This window comes from Triticum aestivum, chromosome 5D (genome assembly GCF_018294505.1).
Source record: "Triticum aestivum cultivar Chinese Spring chromosome 5D, IWGSC CS RefSeq v2.1, whole genome shotgun sequence".
Lineage (NCBI taxonomy): Eukaryota > Viridiplantae > Streptophyta > Magnoliopsida > Poales > Poaceae > Triticum > Triticum aestivum.
Window position 1 is genome coordinate 529693268 of NC_057808.1, and position 19292 is coordinate 529712559.

General features: G+C 48.5%; 1 protein-coding gene across 1 annotated transcript; it reads right to left on the minus strand.

Annotated features, from left to right (window-relative positions):
* Nucleotides 1-256: 256 nt before the first annotated feature.
* Nucleotides 257-7861, minus strand: LOC123121115 (probable disease resistance protein At1g61300). The gene is made up of 9 exons (XM_044541047.1): nt 7821-7861; nt 6635-6644; nt 5686-5874; nt 5451-5609; nt 5354-5390; nt 4943-5165; nt 4706-4844; nt 3005-3208; nt 257-2922 (listed from the first exon to the last, which is right to left on the minus strand). Exons 1-9 carry the CDS (start codon nt 7859-7861, stop codon nt 493-495), a joined length of 3432 nt encoding a protein of 1143 aa, XP_044396982.1. The 3' UTR covers nt 257-492.
* Nucleotides 7862-19292: the final 11431 nt, after the last annotated feature.

The following is a 19292-nucleotide window of genomic DNA, read 5'->3' on the forward strand; positions in this document are numbered from 1 at the left end:
GCTTGATGGACCGGCTTAACCAACAAGCGTTTGCTGGGGAGCATGGCAAATGCGAACATGTTTCATGGCAGTTTGTGTTGGCCGAGGATGGCAAATTTAGTTAGCAAGCACGGCAAATTCGGTTATTTGCCGTGCTTGCGAACTAAAATTTCAGGATTTATTGTGCTTGCTAACTAATTTTTTTTTTGCGACAATGGTAATTAAATTTGTTATCCTTAGAAGTGATATAAATTACCATAAAAAATGTACTCGTATTACCGTAGCTTGATTTACACCTCCGAACAAGTCGGTAACAATTATACTCCTGCCAACCAGGGAACAGGCCAAGGTGTAAATGGAAGCATGAATAATACAACTCGGGAGCTGAAGGAAGCATCCTTGCTGATAACACTCCTGGACGATTTACAACAATACAGTTGCCTATCCGTCATGGTATTCATGCTAGAAAGAAGCGTACAGGATGGAATGGACGGATCACTCATGGTATTTATTCTAGTACAATTTAAGTCTGGGTTGCAGGAAAGATTTGACACCATCGAGGTCCAATCTCTCCCAGGATTTAACATCAATCTCCAGTAGCTGCAATCTTCGTGGCAAGCTGTCCATCTTGAAAGGAAGACTCTTCAATTCTCGAGAATATCCAAGCTCCAGTCGCTCTAGGGATGGAAATGTCACATTGGGATCTCCAATACTGACCAGCGATCTGCACTTCGAAATGTTCAGATATTTGAGGCAGGGAAACGTCTTCACATTGTCTTGTTCGCTGAACTTGTCATCACCAAGGTGCCTAGTAAATGCTTGCTGCATCAAATCACAGGCAACTATTATGAGTTGTTCGAGGCAAGGCAGATAGATCGCCCAAGAGAGGTCATTTAGCTTCCCGCAGCCCCCCACCATCAAGTAGGCAAGCCTTGGAAAAAGAGATGCTGGAGATGTTCCCATCCAAGTTATCTCTCTCAAGTCTGACAAAGCTGTCAAAATGAGCCGACTGAGAGTACCAAAACAACAGGTTGGTCCTGCCAACTTGTGCCCTAATATAATTTCCTTAATGTCGCACATTTCAATTTCCAGTTCATGCAAGGTTCCTCGTGTGAAGTCATGAATAGCAGAGGGGTCAAGTGAACACGTCGTGAGTATGTGCAGATTTAAATACCTGATGGCGAGCTTGCTGCTTTCTCTTAGAAATAATTCATACTGAGGGAAAAAAAGGACATAGATGCCAACTGCTTTCAAGTGGGATAGGGTGCCCAACTCTTGAAGCATTCTTGGAAAAAGGTCATCACCAACTTGAATTTTGAAGTCTATTACTTGCAATGCTTGAAGGCTAGATATGACCCCCTCTGGTAACCTTTGTATGATAGTCCCTTCAAGGTACAAGAACTTGAGCTTAATGAGGTTTCCAAAGTGACGAGGCACTTCTTTTATATAATAATTATGGGACAAATCAAGGTGTTCCAGGTTTGCCAAAGAACATAATTCTTTAGGTATCTCCCTCAGATGGTTGAAGCTCAAATCCAAATATGTCAGTGAAGTGAATTTCTTGACTTCTTTAGCTATCATACTTTCATTCAACCGATTATTTCTAAGGCATAACATCCGCATGTGACGAGGATTGGTACCAACAGGAGGAAGTTCTGACAAATAGTTATTCACCAATGAGACACACTCAACTTGGCTCCAAGGGATACTAAATTTTTCATCTTGGGCAACTCCTCCATAGGCAAACCACTTGCCATTGTTTTTACCACAGCCACAAGAGATCCATAAAGCCATGTCACGAACCACATCATGCATTTTAACAGAATCATACAATTTTCCACAACCATCTAACAAACATGCTGCTGAAAGGTCACCCATGAGACTATATGCTTTTGTGTAGGAACTTTGTATGTCTCGCTCATCCACTAGACCTAAGCCAATCCAACATCGAGCGAGCTCTTCTTTGGAAATATTGTTATCCTCTGGCCATAGTGCACAAGTCAAAAAACATTTCCTCAGAGTGTTGTTGCGTAAACTATCAAAACTAAATTTGACCTGGCTGAAAACAACTCTTTCCATATCTAGAGGGTCATCGTTATCGCAACATGACCGTTTCATATGTTGGATGGCATATTCCCACTCAATTGTGTCAAATTTTGCATACATTGCCCTTCCAATAGTTATCAAAGCTAATGGCAAGCCCTTCATTTCCTTCGCAAGTTCTCTTGCAAGAGTACCAATGTGAGGACTATAAGAAAGAGTTTCGTTCCCGACCTTATCTTTGAATAGCTGCCATGCCTCATCCTCCCGCAGACAAGTTACTTTAAACTCTTTTCTCACCTCCATTTGACCACAAATTTTTCTTGATCTTGTTGTGAGCACCACTTTTCTCTTGATTTGGTTCACACTTCCAAGGGGGTATGGCAAGTCAACTGCTTGCAGATCAATTTGGTCCCAGAGATCATCCAGCAATATAAGAAAGTTTCTCTTCTTCAGGAAGTCAAAGATGACACGAGATTGAGATTCCATATTACCATCTTGGTTCAGGTCAAGTTGGCGTGCAATGTGAATTTGGATCTTTTCCACCGAACACCCCCTTGAAGCTGTCACTTGTACGACATAGTTAAAGGTCACGTCTCCATCCAGCGAGTTCTTGATATTTTTCAAAAGGTGTGTTTTCCCTACTCCACCTGGACCCCATATTCCAATCACTCCCACAGGATCATCCTTAATGAACCGCAAGGCCTCTTGAAGGTTAAGTTCCTCTGTAGACATTGATGGACCAGATTCGACTGTAATAACATGAGGAGTATCATTGAGACATTCTTGGACCGCACAGGCATTTTTAGCCGCCCCCAACCCAAGAATAACATTCTTCTCAGTACCATCATTCAGAAGCAAGTTGTTAGTGGCATCCTCCATATTTTCCAAAGTCCTTTCTACCTTCAAGGCATAAGTTCACACATGTAAATTAATAATCGAAATGGGCATTAAGATCAGCTATACAATTCTCAAAGGAAGTTACCTGTGGTATTATTAAACTACTCACACCAGCTACAATACATGTATTTCCCGTTTCACCAAGCCTATTGATTATATGTGATGTATCTGGTCTGTTTGCTTGGTTGCCATCAATGCACATTATCCCTAGCTCGGTGCATAACCGTATCTGTTTCAATTGTGTGTCCTCGGGTGATTTCCCCAACTTATTCCTCCAACTTTGAAGTACCTATTTAGATAAGAAACTGAACTGTGTTAGGTATCTATACAGAGAATGATCAATGTATAGCTGGGTACAGTGACTCAATATGTACTTGCAAACATACATATAGTAGCACATCTCATTTCTTCATATTTAAAATAGTAACAACAACCATTCAGTAAAACTTAACATTATCTAGTCAAAATAATAATATGTCTGACCAACTTATGACTAAAATAAATTGTTATAATTCCAGCATTTATTAGCAGACAAAAATAATGGTAAAATATGGGTAATTAATATAGTATGTTACTACTACACTGCTATGGCTTAAAGTGGCTCATCATGCCTAGGCATGTATATGCGATGCTATTGTACATCTAGGAGTACAACCCACCATGCCGCCACACAACCAACCCATCACATCTACTAAACCACCACTTCCACCCCATAGGCCCAACAAATCTACCCACAAATTACTGTCATTTTATCATGACTTTATGACCCCTTTAGAAGTTAAACCATTTTTTTAGTTATGACCATGCCTTATTGTCACATCTAGCTTATGAAGGACAAAATTTCTTTAGTTGTTCATAATCACCTCAATAGCTTGGCTGGGAAGAAAACAAATTGCATGAGATGCATAGGTTAAAACCTTATGTGTCCTTTGCTTTTAATTAAAAATATACAAATGTTCTCATAGCAGTAAAATCATGCCATATTCCAATGGCTAATTGCCTTTGTAGTTTCACATGGTTGATTTGAAGATAAATTTGACGGTTTCAAACTATAAACTCGTTGTTTGCATCTTATAAAATCACATAGAAGAAACTATGAACTGCCAGTAAAAGAATTCTACCTTGTACTCACAAACCAATACACAAACAAACAAAGAACATTGCTTCACTGACAACATCAATTCAAGCTTGGGCAGGAAAACATTACTCCAAAATAAATGATTGTACCTATAACTGCTTATAGACCATCCAAACGTGTAGCAACAAAAAAAGGTACAAATACAATATTGCACCTCTTAATAATAGATATGTAGAACTCACATGCAATGGTTCTATCTAACTAGGTTCACAAATCATCCTATTACCTCCAATTTTTCTATCATTCGGTAATCCATATTTCAGAGCTTAACATGCTCTCCAATATAATTTTATCACTTATCTTACTTCTTGTGGATACTGTGTCAACTATCAGATATATCGTTACTCATTGACATGTCTATTACTCTCACTATGCAGACAAGAAGAGCCAACATTAATGGAATTTAGATATGCCTTCGTGGATCCTAGAAGGATCTAGCACCATATAAATTGCATTTCCATGTTCTGCTGAAACAAATAGAAATAAAGGCTATCTTCCTAGAGATACTTTACTACGTCTGCTTTGAAGAATGATACCATGTAATCTCTCAAAGAAGTTCAAAGTAAAAGAGAAATATGGCTATTTTCAAATCTAGCGTTTATCCTTTTCTTGAGGGAGGTCTAGCCTTTATTTTCAAGTTATTCTTACATCATCAACATCAGGATATGCTGGATACCACTTTTTTCCTGTCAGCATCTCTATAATTACGACACCAAGACTGTAAATATCTGACTTGTATGTGATTGTGTATATGTCTCCGCTATGGAACTCTGGTGCCATATAACCCCTGCACAAAAATTTGTAGTCATCGAATGGGAAATGGAAAAATAATGCAATTTAGTCCTAAGAACAAAAAGAATGATTCAAGAGGCTTTGCCAACTTACAGCGTTCCAGACATATTTTTGGTAATAGCCCGACTTTGATTTTCATTAAAGTACCTTGACAGACCAAAGTCGGTAATTTTCGGTGTCATGTTGTCATCCAGCAAAATATTTGCGGGCTTCAGATCTAAGTGAACAATATGATTCAAATGAAGGTAATGTAAACCCTCACATATTCCCGTTATTATCTGATAGCTCTTTATCCAGTCAAGTCCACAAGATGCATCTATTAAAGAAAGAGAGAATCCAAGAAAATATGGTTTAGTGTTTGTTATATATTAAGTGCTTAATTTGGAAATGCTAGATAGAATACGACACCACAAGTGTCACGGCATGTGTGGGCTGCTTGAACAAAATAATATTTATTATATTTTTTTAAAATGGAAACAAAAGTTGCACGTCACATGATCATACCTTTGATATACTCATCAAGACTTCCTTTAGGTACATACTCAAAGCAGAGCAACCTTTGTCACACATCTGCCATGATAAAATCTCCGTTGTGACCTACCATTTCTCCTTGTATGTTAGCACAATATCCCAAAAACCGTACTATATTTTTGTGCTTCACCATCATTAAACAATGAATCTCTTCATCAACTTTATTATCAGGAATATCAAGCCTTTCAGACAGCTTCTTCACAGCAACGGTCCCATTCTCAAGCATTCCCTACAAGTTGCAAGATGCTTTGTCAGCATCGAAGTGAGTTCTTGGATCAACCGAACACAGTTGTGGGTTGCCTTACCTTATAAACCACCGCAAACCCACCGCTGCCAATTTGATGGTTCTCGGAGAAACCATCTGTGATGTCTTCCAAAAGTGATAATGGCAAGGCCTTTGGCCGATCGTTTTCATGAGATAGCATATGCTCGAGTTCACTTCGTGCAGCACTAGCTCGACGACCCATTAGCAATAACGCACGGCTAGCAGTACCCTTGAAACAAGAGCAAGCACGTCACAAGACTCAGCTTCTCAGGCACTCGAGTAATCATGAAAGACACAGCTACAGAACAGAGAAATTCTTCTGCAATAACTACATTCTTGTTCCCTCAGACCCAAGAGGGCAAACATTGTAAAACAACGAATCTAAAAGAACAGGAAAATGTTATGAAACAGAGCAAGCATGCACGTATCTGCTCAACCGCTCCACAAAACTCAACACGTGCTTGACGGCATAGGTAAAACTGCAATAAGTCTGAAGCAAATAAACAAAAAACATAGAGTTGCGATGATGCAACAGGCATGCATTTGGATGAATGCCCAAAAGGAACCCAAACACGCCTAAGAAGCAGCTACCGATCATGCAAGAAGAGCATTTGTAAGTCAGACGATGATATCTTCTGAAAGGAAAAAAAAAACAAGTACGTGTGGTAATAACCGGGAGAACCTTGGCTAAATTTTTGAGTCGATGAACATCAGGGCTAGGCGGCTAGCTACAGCCTTACAGCGACTCGACTCACGCGATTCGTTGGCTAGAACGCGATTAGCCTCCGACTAGGATCACCAAGCCTCCCCCTCTCCTCTCAGCCTATCCTGCACATCCTCCGTTTTGAGTTTTGTTGTGGCGATTTGGTCCGATTAACCACGTCTAGTCGGACTAGTTACTCCCAAAAATTTATATACATACATATAGAACTAACAGAAGATAACGGTAACCACGGCTAAGAAAAGATTGTAAGATCAGAATTACTTACTGTGAATCTCCTGTCTTTCCAGAAATCGCTTCAAGAAATATCAGTTACGTAGTACTATATCACAAACGAGCTCGGTCCCCTTTTCAGAACAAAGGCAAGAAGAACTGGCTTCAAGAAAGATCAGACGCGCTTGATCTCTGCCCCCTTTCCAGAATCACAGAAGTAAAACTAAACCAAGATCTGAAGTTGCGGACGGTGCTGGAAGAGGAAAAAAGCCTATCACGCGGCGGCAGGCGTGATAAGCAACGGAGAACAATCGGCGATAGAGCGCCAGGAAGTCAAGCCGGAGAAGTTTCACAACAAGTTGCAGTAGGCAAGGAGGCACGCACGTCCGTAGGAATGATGAGCGATCCAATGAAGGCCACCGGCTTTTGTGGCTGCAGCGGATGCACGCTCCCTTTCGGGCGGGGTACCAGAGACTAGGCGATGGCCTTCTTTTTTGTGACCCTACGGTTGGCCCACCCGGGCGATGCTGAGGTTGAGGTTGGCCCGGTCTTCCCCATCGATGCTGGCTCACCGGGCCACACGATCTGTATGGATTTGTACCGTCCATAAAAAAAACTGTATGAATTTATTTATTTTTGAGAAACTTTCATCTAATCATCTTCAATCATAGCAGTACAAAGAACAAGAGAGCTAATAAAAATTACAATCATGTCTTTGGACCACCTGGCGACGACTACAAGCACTGGAGTGAGCCGAAGGCACGCCACCATCATCGCCCCTCCCTCACCGGAGTCGGGCAAACCTTGTTGTAGTAGACATTCGGGAAGTCGTTGTGCTAAGGCCCAATAGGACTAGCGCACTAGAGCAACAACAATCGCCGATGAAGAAAGTCGTAGATCAGAAGGATCAAACCTGGAAACACTCAAACAAAGACGAACGACGACCGAATCGAAACAGATCCACCAAAGACCAGCACCGACCGAATCCCGCGAGATCCAACGGTGACACACCTCCACATGCCCGACGACGGAGACACGTCGGGACGGGTTAGAACGTGAGAGACATTATTCCTACTCAGAGACATCGCCGCCTCACCGCCGCACAACCACTACCGCCGCATAGCCATTACGCCCGGATCGACGGGCCAACGTTGACGCCACGGCGCAACTGGCGTGACAAGTTCCTCAAAGAGGAGTTACCGCCGGCGAACGCGAAGGCACGCAGGCGCATCCTCTACTACCTCGGTGGCCGCAATGGTGACTCGTCGTCGTCGTAGGCCATCGTGCCAGCCGAGGACAGGATGGCGAGGCAGGCGGCGCGGTAAGAGCGGCGCAACACTCTATTTTCACAAAGTCGGATCGGGCGCCAACCTGGGTCCGCTACGACCCGACCTGATAGAGGCCTGGGCCTGCAACTGGTCTGTCACCACCGCGGAAAAAGGTCGCGCAGCTCCGCTGCTGCCTCGACGGGGAGCTTGCCAAAATTGGCGAGTAGTGGTCGCTACGCGACACCTTCGCTGTCAGCAGGGGTAAGGCCGCCTTCAGGGCAGCACGGCCAGGGTCGGCATTGGCCGCGACAGCCCTCCGCACGGTGTAGGAGGAAGTGTAGCGGCTCCTCCGCGAGTGCCAGGCAAGGCTGTTGCGCCCCGCGCCCTTCCACCGCTGGAAGGACTACTCCGACGATGACGACACTAGACGGTGACAGTGGTGCGGGAGGTCAGCGTCCACTACAAGTTAGCCTCCTATATTTTCTCTTTAAATTTTTAGTTAAACAGACAAAATATTGTTTGTTTTATTATGTAAATTATGACTGGAATTTAGTGAATTTCGTCATGTTTATACAAATTTGTTTTAAAATGGATGTGAGCACGGTTCTCCCTTCTTAATTAGTAGATGAGATAAAGCTTTTGGCTCCGTTTAAGAAAAAGAAGTAATGTGATGTGAATGGAGGCCGGCCAAAGCTTCAGGGACCATAAACATGCGGGTAAGCAATGTCTCCATCCATCTCACCCGAACCACAAAACCTAACCTATAGTTTACGGGCCGCAAAGCCAATCTGATTGCAGAGCCTGCTCCGGCGTGAGCTGCTGTATAGCTCATTCGACGTTGACACGGAGTTTGCAGGTCAATGTGGCAGGCAGACGTAGTAGAAGATGGAGCAGTATTTTAGTCGGAATCAGAGCAGGAACGCAACTGCTTCAACCGGTTCTTTCCATTTGGAATCAATCCATGCAGCAAGGTACGTCCCCCCTTCGGCCGAATCGTGCCCGGCGGCCTGTCATCGTGTCCTTCCGTTTGGCCGGGCGTGCCCGGCCTGCCATGGTGTCGTTTTCGCCATGGCCTAACAGGGAGGGAAGACACGACAAGGCATCAGGAGACGGATACGGCGCCAAATAAACACATCTTCACGCCTATAAAACAGCTCTCGCTCGCATTGCTATCCACCGCGTTCCCGCTCGGTGTCTGGACTTTGGAGAGTGTTGTTCGATCCACCTCCGGCCGCTCTCGCTCGTGGTTACAGTGCAAGCTACACCGGCCGGTAGTAAGAGCAGAGTCCACCGACGGGAAAATGCGGACGACCACCGTGGAGGACTTGCCTGCCGACGTGCTGGCCTACGCGCTGCGCCGCCTGGACGGCCCGTCCCTGGCCGCCGCGAGCTGTGCTACGGCAGGCCTCCGCACCCTCGCGGCGGACCCGGCGACGTGGCGCGCGCTCTGCCTCGCACAGTGGCCGTCGCTGGGCCTGGAGACCTTGCTGGAACACAGCGTCCTTGGCTCTGCGGCCGTCTCACCGCAGCGGCTCTTCGCCGACGCCTTCCCCTTCCCGTCCACTTCCACCTCCACGGATGCCACGGCAGCCGATCAGTGTCTCCCCGGCGAGCTGATCTCCGCCGTGGACATCTACCAGAATGGCACGCCCCGGCCGCTCTTCTCTCGGGTCATGGAGACCTCCACGTCGTCCTCGTGGTTCCTGACATCGCCCTTCCGCGTGGACGCCGTCGAGTGCAAGAACCCGGTGCCGCTGCGGGCGGCCCCGTTCTCTCCGTCGGAGCTGGAGCTGAGCTGGATCGTAGTCGATCCCCGGAGCGGCCGGGCGGTGAACGTGTCGAGCCGGCGGGCGGTGGCCGTGGACAGGCACTGGTACACGGGCGAGACGCTGGTGCGGTACGCGGTGGTGCTCGGCGGGAGCAAGTTCGAGGCCACGGTCACCTGCTCGGAGGAGGCCGGGTGCCTTAACCTTATTAGGGAGGTGAGCCTGACCGTCGAGGACGCGGACGGCGCGGCGGTGAGCGGCGAAGGCAGCCTGCGGCTTCTCGTGGCCGCGATGGAAGGGCCGAGGAAGAGAGCAGGGGAGAAGGAGAGAGAAGAGGCCAAGAGGAGGTACGAGGAGTTCGTGAGGAGCAAGAGGGGGCGGAAGGAGTCCAAGGCCAGGCGGGAGGTGCTCGTCGACCTGTGCTGCTCCGCCGTCAGCGCCGTCGCCGTGCTCAGCTTCCTCGCCTCCGTCGTCCTACGCTAGAGTCAGGGGTCCATCCGGGATATCTCTACCCCGTGAAACATGTACAACAGTTTTCCCACTAGAACAGACGATCAAAAAAAGTGCAGAGATTTGACTACTGAATACTGATAGTGAAGCGAACAATCCTATTTTTCTGTGCTGTTGGTCCCGAAACTCAGGGAGTTGAAGGTCGCACGGTGCTCACAATTTAACCATGGTGGTCTTCTGAAAAAGTCTGTAAAAATAGCCACCGGGGGAAAGGCATCCTTCTCAAAGTACAGTTATTATGCCAGGTCTCAAAGCATGGTGAAAATACCACTATGTCAATACTAGCTTAAATTCTGAAACTGAGTACTACTGCTAGTACCATTTTTCTTATAAAGGGCATTTTATTGACTTAAAATATAACATCAAGCGAATACAAAGCATGCTGAGTAATACCCAAACTCTGCATAACTAAGATACACACAGTCAAACAAAAACAAGCTGAAAGAACGGAAAAAGACAACATATCAACAACAGTAGGATCGATAGACCGACATTCTGCCACCCATGCTGGGTAAAGACCTCCCTAGCCACCCACTTCAACCGCATACACACCGCCTTAAACAATGGTTGATACTCTGTTCGGTGTAGCGTAAACCATGTACGAAGCGAGTGCGTACATCAAAAAATAACATGCAAAGGAGGGGTGTTTTTTCGCTCGAAAACCAAATCATTTCTACATAGCCAGAGCACCCATAATAAGGCATATGCTCCCACCCGAATTAGCGTTTTGACCTATTTAAAATTTCGTCCAACCAATGACCAAAAATATTGCAACACTTGTGGGCGAATACAAATTCGATGCTATTTGGATGACCGACCATGCAGAACGCGCAAAGTTGCATTGAAAAAAAGAGGTGTTTGATTGTCTCATCATGAGAAAACTATACTTCTTACTTCCTTGCCAATTGCGACGGAGAAGATTGTCTTTGGTTAGCACAACTCCCCTTCAAAGATACCACATGAAGATTTGAACTTTTACCAAATACATCGAGTCGAAAGTTGTGCGGAAGTAGAGTTTGAACACCATAGTTGGTGCCTTTTGAATGTAGCAGGTGCTGAGCAGGTCGGCAGTGTAGATAAATGCTTCCGGATTCGTCTGAGCCAGAGGAGGAGAAGGAGGAGGAGGAGGGGGTGGAGCAGGAGGAGGAGCACACGACCATGAAGGACACTAGCCGGAGGAGGAGTAGGACGTTGGCGAGGCAGAACCGGCGCCTCCGGCTGCGGGCTTCACCATGCTCAAGGCATTGGCGGAGTTCGAGCTGGCCCAAGCAGAGGAGGTGGCGGAGTAGCAGGCCATCCTCGACTCTATCAAGTCGAAGGTGGATGTAAAGGTCAACCACCGCTTTCTCCGCCAGGCAAACACGGAGCTCGACAAGATCTTTAGTCCGGATGAGGCGGATCCGGAGGTGCACTTGGACGCCAATGACCATGAGGCCCGCGACTCCGGCACAAACTTTATCAACATCTTCGACTAGGAACACAAGTAGTGTAGTTGTTATGTAGATCATGTCCTTGCATGTTTTTTTAATTAAAATGCATTCATGGATACGCCCCGGCGCGTGTGCGGACTTTTGGCAACTCAAATTAGAGCATCTATAGCCGGACATGGCAAATTCGGCCCCTCAAATGCTCGCGGACGCGTCCAGGGGCGTTCACACGCACTAACTGGACACTCTTCAAATTGTGTCGTCCACATCCGTATATCTTATATCCAATCCTCTATATCCATACTAAACCATGCAACATCGACCAAACTATGTAGATCAAACAAACATAGAAATAGACATAGGCAAGCACAATACGTTGGTCAAAAGATGACGACCGGATGTTCAAAGGACCAGCAAAGTTCACATAAACGACTGACAACTTTAAATAACTATACTAAAACTTGAAATTAAATTGAAGAAGGTGAATCTTCACCACTTCCAGGACGGCCCTTTCCCCTTCTAGTCACCCGCGCAGTTGTAGCCGTCGGCGGCTGGTGGAGAATCGTTTGATTCGTTGGACGAGGAGCCGTCGTTGTCGGAGGAGGAGGAGGAAGAGATGGTGATGAGGCCATTGAGGCGCTGGACGGCCCGGTCCTGCTGGCGCTTGAGCTTCTCTAGCCGAGTCGCCTTCTCCTTGGCCTCGCGCTCGGACTACTCGATGGCAAGCCCGAGAACCTCCGCGTTCTTTTGGCGGAGCCGCCGGATGTCTGTCTCCGTCGTCATTGTCGGTGTCAAAACCGGCGGATCACGGGTAGGGGGTCCCGAACTGTGCGTCTAAGGCGGATGGTAACAGGAGGCGGGGGACACGATGTTTACCCAGGTTCGGGCCCTCTCGATGGAGGTAATACCCTACTGCCTGCTTGATTGATCTTGATGATATGAGTATTACAAGAGTTGATCTACCACGAGATCGTAGAGGCTAAACCCTAGAAGCTAGCCTATGGTATGATTGTTGTTGTCCTACGGACTAAGCCCTCCGGTTTATATAGACACTGGAGGGGGCTAGGGTTACACAGAGTCAGTTACAAGGGAGGAGATCTACATATCCGTATTGCCAAGCTTGCCTTCCACGCCAAGGAGAGTCCTATCCGGACACGGGACGAAGTCTTCAATCTTGTATCTTCATAGTCCAACAGTCCGGCCAAAGGATATAGTCCGGCTGTCCGAGGACCCCCTAATCCAGGACTCCCTCAGTAGCCCCCGAACCAGGCTTCAATGATGATGAGTCCGGCGCGCAGATTGTCTTCGGCATTGCAAGGCGGGTTCTTCCTCCGAATACTCCATAGAAGATTTTGAACACAAGGATAGTGTCCGGCTCTGCAAAACAAATTCCACATACCACCGCAGAGAGAATAATGTTTCCACAAATCTAATCTGCTGACGCATTTTGCAGTATGACAGCACACCACGGCCCGGTCATTATTCGAACCGTTTTTCACAACCAGCCACCGCACATATCGCGAGGCGGTTTCCTTGGCACGTCTTGTCGAAGCAGAGATCGTGTCCCCTTATCACGGGATTCTCCTCAATATGGGTGTGGGTAACCCAACCGCACCATCAATTACGGCGCTTGGGGAATAAGAGGTTTTACCGAGTGAGTGGGGAGGCGCATCGCCTCTTCCGCCCTTATAAAGGGACAAGGATTCACTCTTTTCACCCACCCCTCTTCCCGATTCATTCCCTTCCGCTCAAGCTCCAGCGCCCAAGTGTTCATCTTTTCTGCCCACAAAAGGTCTTCCGAAGATGTCCGGATCCGGAGCAGGAGGCAAATGGATGGCCTCTACCGTCCGAGAGAAGGATATCAAAAAGCTTCGGGAGGCCGGGTACCTGGCCAAGAAAATCAGCCACCGTCTCCCGACGGCGGGACAGATCGTCCCTACTCCGGAACCCCACGAGAGGGTTGTATTCCTCCCTCACTTTATCCGCGGGCTAGGGTTTCCCCTCCACCCGTTCGTTCGTGGCATCATGTATTATTATGGGATCGATCTTCACGATATGTCCCCTAATTCCTTCCTCAACATCTCGACATTCATTGTCGTGTGCGAGGCTTTTCTCCGTATTTCGCCGCACTTCGGTTTATGGCTGAAGATTTTTAATGTGAAGCCCAAGGTGGTGGGCGGCGAGCATGCGGAGTGCGGGGGCGCTATGGTGAGCAAGATGCCCAACGTCATATGGCCAACGGGAACCTTTAACGATTCTGTCAAGGAGTGGCAACAGCAGTGGATTTATATCACTGAGTCGCGCGGCAAGGAATGGGCTGCCTTGCCCGAGTTTCGATCCGGCGTCCCCCTGCGGCTTACATCCTGGGTTAAGAAAGGCCTGGACTGGTCCTCGTCCGACGAACTGTCGGTGCTCCAGACGCGCGTTGAGGATATGGGAGACAAGAACATTGAACTTGTCAATGTGGTCCAGGTGATGTTAGTTCGGCGGATCTTGCCTTGTCAGCACCGGACCTGCAATTTATGGGAATTTGATCCGGCCAGGCACCAGACCTTGCGAGAGCTTTTCGGCTCCTCGCACAAGGACATTTGGAAGGTGCTTTTGAAGTCCAGCAAATCATGGCCGGACTCCACCGAGGACCGCGGGTACCAACTGTCCCGCCCTGCAAGTTCGGTAAGTCATCAAAACTTTTTATCCGCGTAACCCAAGGGAAGCGCTTAACGCGTTTTATACAACTCTCCCAGGGCTGGACGAAGAAGGCGGAGCGGATCCATTGTCTGACCCCGCTGCCCGAAAAATCGGACATCCCACTTCTGACGAAGATGCTGGTCCCGGCGCCTTACAAGGTACCAAAGAAGACGGCCGAGAAGGAGGCCAAAAAGACCCGGGGCGGCCTTCGTCGCCGCGGCACTTCGGACACAATATTCGAAGGCTCTAATGCCCATTCCGCCTCCGAAGAGGACGAGGAGGAGGAGGAAGATGAATCCCCTGCGGGGGGGGGGGGGGGAAAGAAGAGGACGGCCTCCGCACACTTGGAGGCCGAGCTGCCCAAAAGGGGAAAGGCTCCTCTTCCGGAGGAGTCCACTGCCGCCACCGACAACGGCCCGGCATGGGGGCCCAGCCCCTGGTGAACTCGTAAGTATATAGAATCCGAGTACGTTTTAGGCGTCCGGACATATCGTGGCTTAGTATTTTAACCTAAGCCATATTTTTTGTAGTCTAGCGAGGTCCCGTACCAAACAATCCTCATCAGAGGACTTGCTGAGCTCAAATGCTATGGAGAGCGGGACGCCCCCAAAGGCCCCTTCCTCCAAACAGGTGCATAACACCGAGGCTTCGTCCCAGAAGGATGAGGGAGGCCAAGGAGGAAAGGAAAAAACCGTGAGGGCGGCGCCTGGAGGTCAAACCTCAGGGGCCGGACATGTGGGGGAAAAGATTCCCATGGGGGCTGACGGCGGGGGCGATCTTGAGTTCGGCTCCCAGCCGGATACGATTCCAGAGACCTATACGGCTCCAGAATCAAGCAGGCAGCCTCCTTCGGCTGGAGGGGGCGTGCCTGTTCCATCGGCGACCTCTGTCTATCCAGAAGTGTCAGATGCTTTGTTGGTGGCGTTGAAAGACGCCTCCATCGTTGATGAACACCGTGCCCTTATGGGTGCGGTGATTGAGAAGATTCAGGCAACTGAGAGTGGACTGAACGAAGCCTGTGTCAGCCTTATAAGAGGCTTTGAGGTATGTTTTATGGGTTGTCGAAGAGTGTCATAGTGTAGATAGTAGCCCCTGATACTCTGTTCGGTGAAAGAAAGAACCGGACAGAGGATCGAATTTTATGTTCGCAGGAAGACTCATTGAATGGCATCTATTTCTCTTCTGTTATAAGCAGGTGTCTGTAGCGGCTGCTACTTCTCATACTGCGGAGATCTCCGGGCTGAATCAAAGTCTGGAGCGGGCCACAGAAGAACTTGGCCAATTGAAAATGCAGTTGAGGGATAAACAAGGTATGCACAAGTCTTGTTCGCGTTTATTGCGAATGAATTTTCAGTATGAACTCAGCTTTATGACTTGCGCTAGGGATTGTGACTGAAGTCGAAGCCCTTAAGAAGGCTGTGGCCGAGGCCGAGAAAAAGGCAGCCACTGAGCAGGCTCTTCGTGAGAAGCACGAGGCCAGGGTTATTAAAGCTGAGCAGGAGCTGCAAGAGGCCGTGAGGAAATGCGAGACCTTGGAGCAGAGTTTAACAGAGAAGGAATCCGAACTCACCAAGGCGGATCAGGCCACAAGTGATGCCCGGGGGGAAACCCAAAGCACCCTGCAGGAGATCCAAGAGGCGAGAAAGATCGCGGCTGGTAAGGCTTTTTCCCTGTGGAGTAAGTATTTGGGGGGAAAACTTATGTTTCTAATTTTGAATCCGGATTTCTCAGGGGTATTTGCCGAGCTACCTCGCAGCATATCAGATGCCGCCCAATTCCACCGAGCCGAAGAAAGGAAAACTGCAGATAAGCTCTTCTGGTCGCAGTATTTGGCACCGAATTATCCGGTGCCTTTTACCGATCAGCTGAAACAGCTGATCGAACTGCATAAGGCGGCGGAACTAGCCATGAAAGATTTGGTTATCCGGCTATGGCCTGCCGAGCCGATTCCAAGCAGCTACTTCGGGCTCGTTAAGCGGCTCGTAAGCGCTTGCCCTCGATTTGACGTCATCAAGCGGTCGGTCTGCATAGAATGTGCGCGAATGGCCTTCGCCCGCGTAAAGGTGCACTGGGGGAAGATGGATGCCGAAAAGCTGATGACCGAAGGACCGCCAGAGGGGAAGGAACACCGCAAGCCCGAATTATATTATGAGAGTGTCCTGAAAGGATCCTACCTTGCAGCGGAGCTATGCACCAATGACATTATATTTCCATGAATGCCAATCATGTTGTCCTTTGTAATGTTTGAACAAGGTCGTTTATTTGTCGCCTGTTATATAAAAGTTTACCCTCCTATGCGGCCGTTTTACATGTTAAACCTGAGAGTTGGCCAGTCGTCGGCTTCTGCCCCCACGCAAGAAGTACGGGGGTGTTCGGGATAAACCTGAGCACTCTTTATCCCATTTTTGGGTCCTTCGAAGGAGGTGCTCAGCACAACGAACCAGGCAATCGGACTATAGGGCTTTATCACTCTCACTTAGCCATAGGAGCTTTAGTATGGTAGGCGCAGCCCCTGGTGTTCGGAAGACCGTACTAGGGGCTCTATAAGCACCTGATCGGAGAAAGAACCGATCCATCGCACGCTGCATTGGTTATGGCATTATGCGGGAGAAATCCTTAAAGATTTTGTGACCTCTCGAACAGCTGACCAGCTCTCGACGTATCATGACAATCAGTTTTCGGCTTTCTCTACCGAGGTGCTCGTCCGGAAGAACCGGGACACAATCGCAGTAGTTCTCCCAGTGCTACCTTAGCCGATATAGCGGAACGTAAGGTACCAAAACATGGGAGCCGGGCAAACCCAACTATTGACCCAAGACATGATTCGGAGCTGATGCATATAATGCTATAGGTTCGGGGTGCCGAGCTTGCATGAAGGTGTTCGGACTTTATTGCCGTGTTATGGGTAAAACGAAGCCCCTGGCATATTTTAAGGCATATCGCTGTGTACGGATGCCACTTGACAAAATGATTTCAATAAGAAATAATAGCAGGTAAACGTCATAGAAATCCACATGTTGTATTTGAATAGTACATCTATGCGTATGGGTACAAGTAATGTGATAAAAAAAGGAATATGATTTCGGAACGTGCTGAGACCAGGGGGAAGAGGCCGAGTGCGGATCCGTAATATAGCCGGACGGTCACTGCGGGGAATGTCTAAGGATTCCCTTACGCGTTCAAGCTGCCTCCGTGTAGCCCATCCTGGCCGGCGCAAAGGTGAACCTGCGAAGGAAATGTAAGAAATATTTATGTGCCGGAGGGCGGTTGAGCCGCTGAGTTCGGCCTGTCCTGGCCTTCGCCGGAGTGTTTAGTTGAGCCCTGGATGGGCCAGACTATCCTTTCGCGAAGTAGTTCGGAGTCCCTTGACGGTGTCTGAAAGCCTGGACGTCGGCTCAAGGTTCGGCTGCAAGGTGCTGCTCGTTGTTTCTGCTGCTAAGGCAGTGGTGTATTTGTTGGTGCCGAGGGAAGGTTCGGCCTTGCCATTAACCGTGATGACGCTGCATGGACCGGGCATCTTGAGCTTACGGTGGGCATAATGTGGCACCGCGTTGAATCGAGCGAACGCGGTCCGTCCGAGCAGTGCTTGATAATCACTGGTATAATGCCTCTGAAAGTGGCTTTAGTGGGTTTGATCGTCGAATGATCGATGCCCATCTTGCGCACTGTGTCCTGGTAAAGCAGATTTAGACTGCTACCGCCGTCCATAAGGACTCGAGTGAGGTGGAACCCGTCTATTATTGGGTCGAGGACTAGTGCGGCTGGATTGCCCTGATTGGCGTTAACCGGACGATCCATGCGGTTGAAGGTGACCGGCCCTAGTTTATATTGTGGGACGACTAGTTCCGTTGAGTCGCCATCCCTAAGGATGCATATCCGGTCCGAGTTGGTAATTTGGGTGGTATTTACCACATTCACCGATTGAATATGCGGGGGAAATTTCTTTTGCCCTCCTGTGTTCGGTGGTCTGGGCTCTTCGTCGCTTTGAGACCCCCCTTCGTCTTTGGCGCCTGTCCTGCCGGCTTGTTTGAAGACCCAGCATTCTCTGTTGGTATGGGTGGCTGGCGTTTCTGGGGTGCCATGAATTTGGCATTGGCGATCGAGTATGCGGTCCAGACTGGATGGACCCGGATTTTTATTTCTGGGTGGCCCTTTCCGCTGACCCGACTTTGAGCCCCTGAACCCGGCATTGACTGTCGTAATTTCGGCGTTTTCACCATATTTGCGGCGCTTGTGTTTGTTGCGTCATGGTTTGCCGTTGCTATCCCTGGCTTCTGATATGCCAGGTTTGCTTGCTGTATTGGTACTACGAGCCAACCAGCTATCTACGCCCGCACAAAAGCGGGTCATAAGTGTCGTGAGGGCTGCCATGGATTTTGGCTTCTCTTGGCCGAGGTGCCGGGCGAGCCATTCGTCACGGATATTATGCTTAAATGCCGCTAAGGCCTCTGCATCCGAACAGTCGACTATTTGGTTCTTCTTGGTTAGGAACCGGGTCCAGAATTTCCTGGCCGATTCCCCTGGCTGCTGAGTTATATGACTTAAATCGTCAGCGTCCGGCGGCCGCACATAAGTGCCCTAGAAATTGTCCAGGAATGCCTCTGCCAGGCTCTCCCAACTTCCGATGGAGTTTGCCGGCAAGCTATTGAACCAATGCCGAGCCGGCCCTTTGAGTTTTAGCGGGAGATACTTGATGGCATGTAGGTCATCCCTGCGGGCCATGTGAATGTGGAGGAAGAAGTCTTCTATCCATACCGCGGGGTCTGTAGTACCATCGTATGATTCAATGTTTACGGGTTTAAAACCCTCTGGGAATTCGTGATCCATTACTTCATCAGTGAAGCATAGGGGGTGTGCGGCGCCTCTGTGCCGGGCTATATCACGACGCAGTTCATACGAGTCTTGTCTGCTGTATTCGGCCCGACCGGATTTGCTTTTGGTATATCCGGCGTGACGGTCATCGTCCCGCGTTGGTGCACGCCCCCGTGATCCGTAGATCGATCTTGCATGTTTTGCCTTGTTTTCCAATACGTCTCGCAGGTCCGGCATGTTGC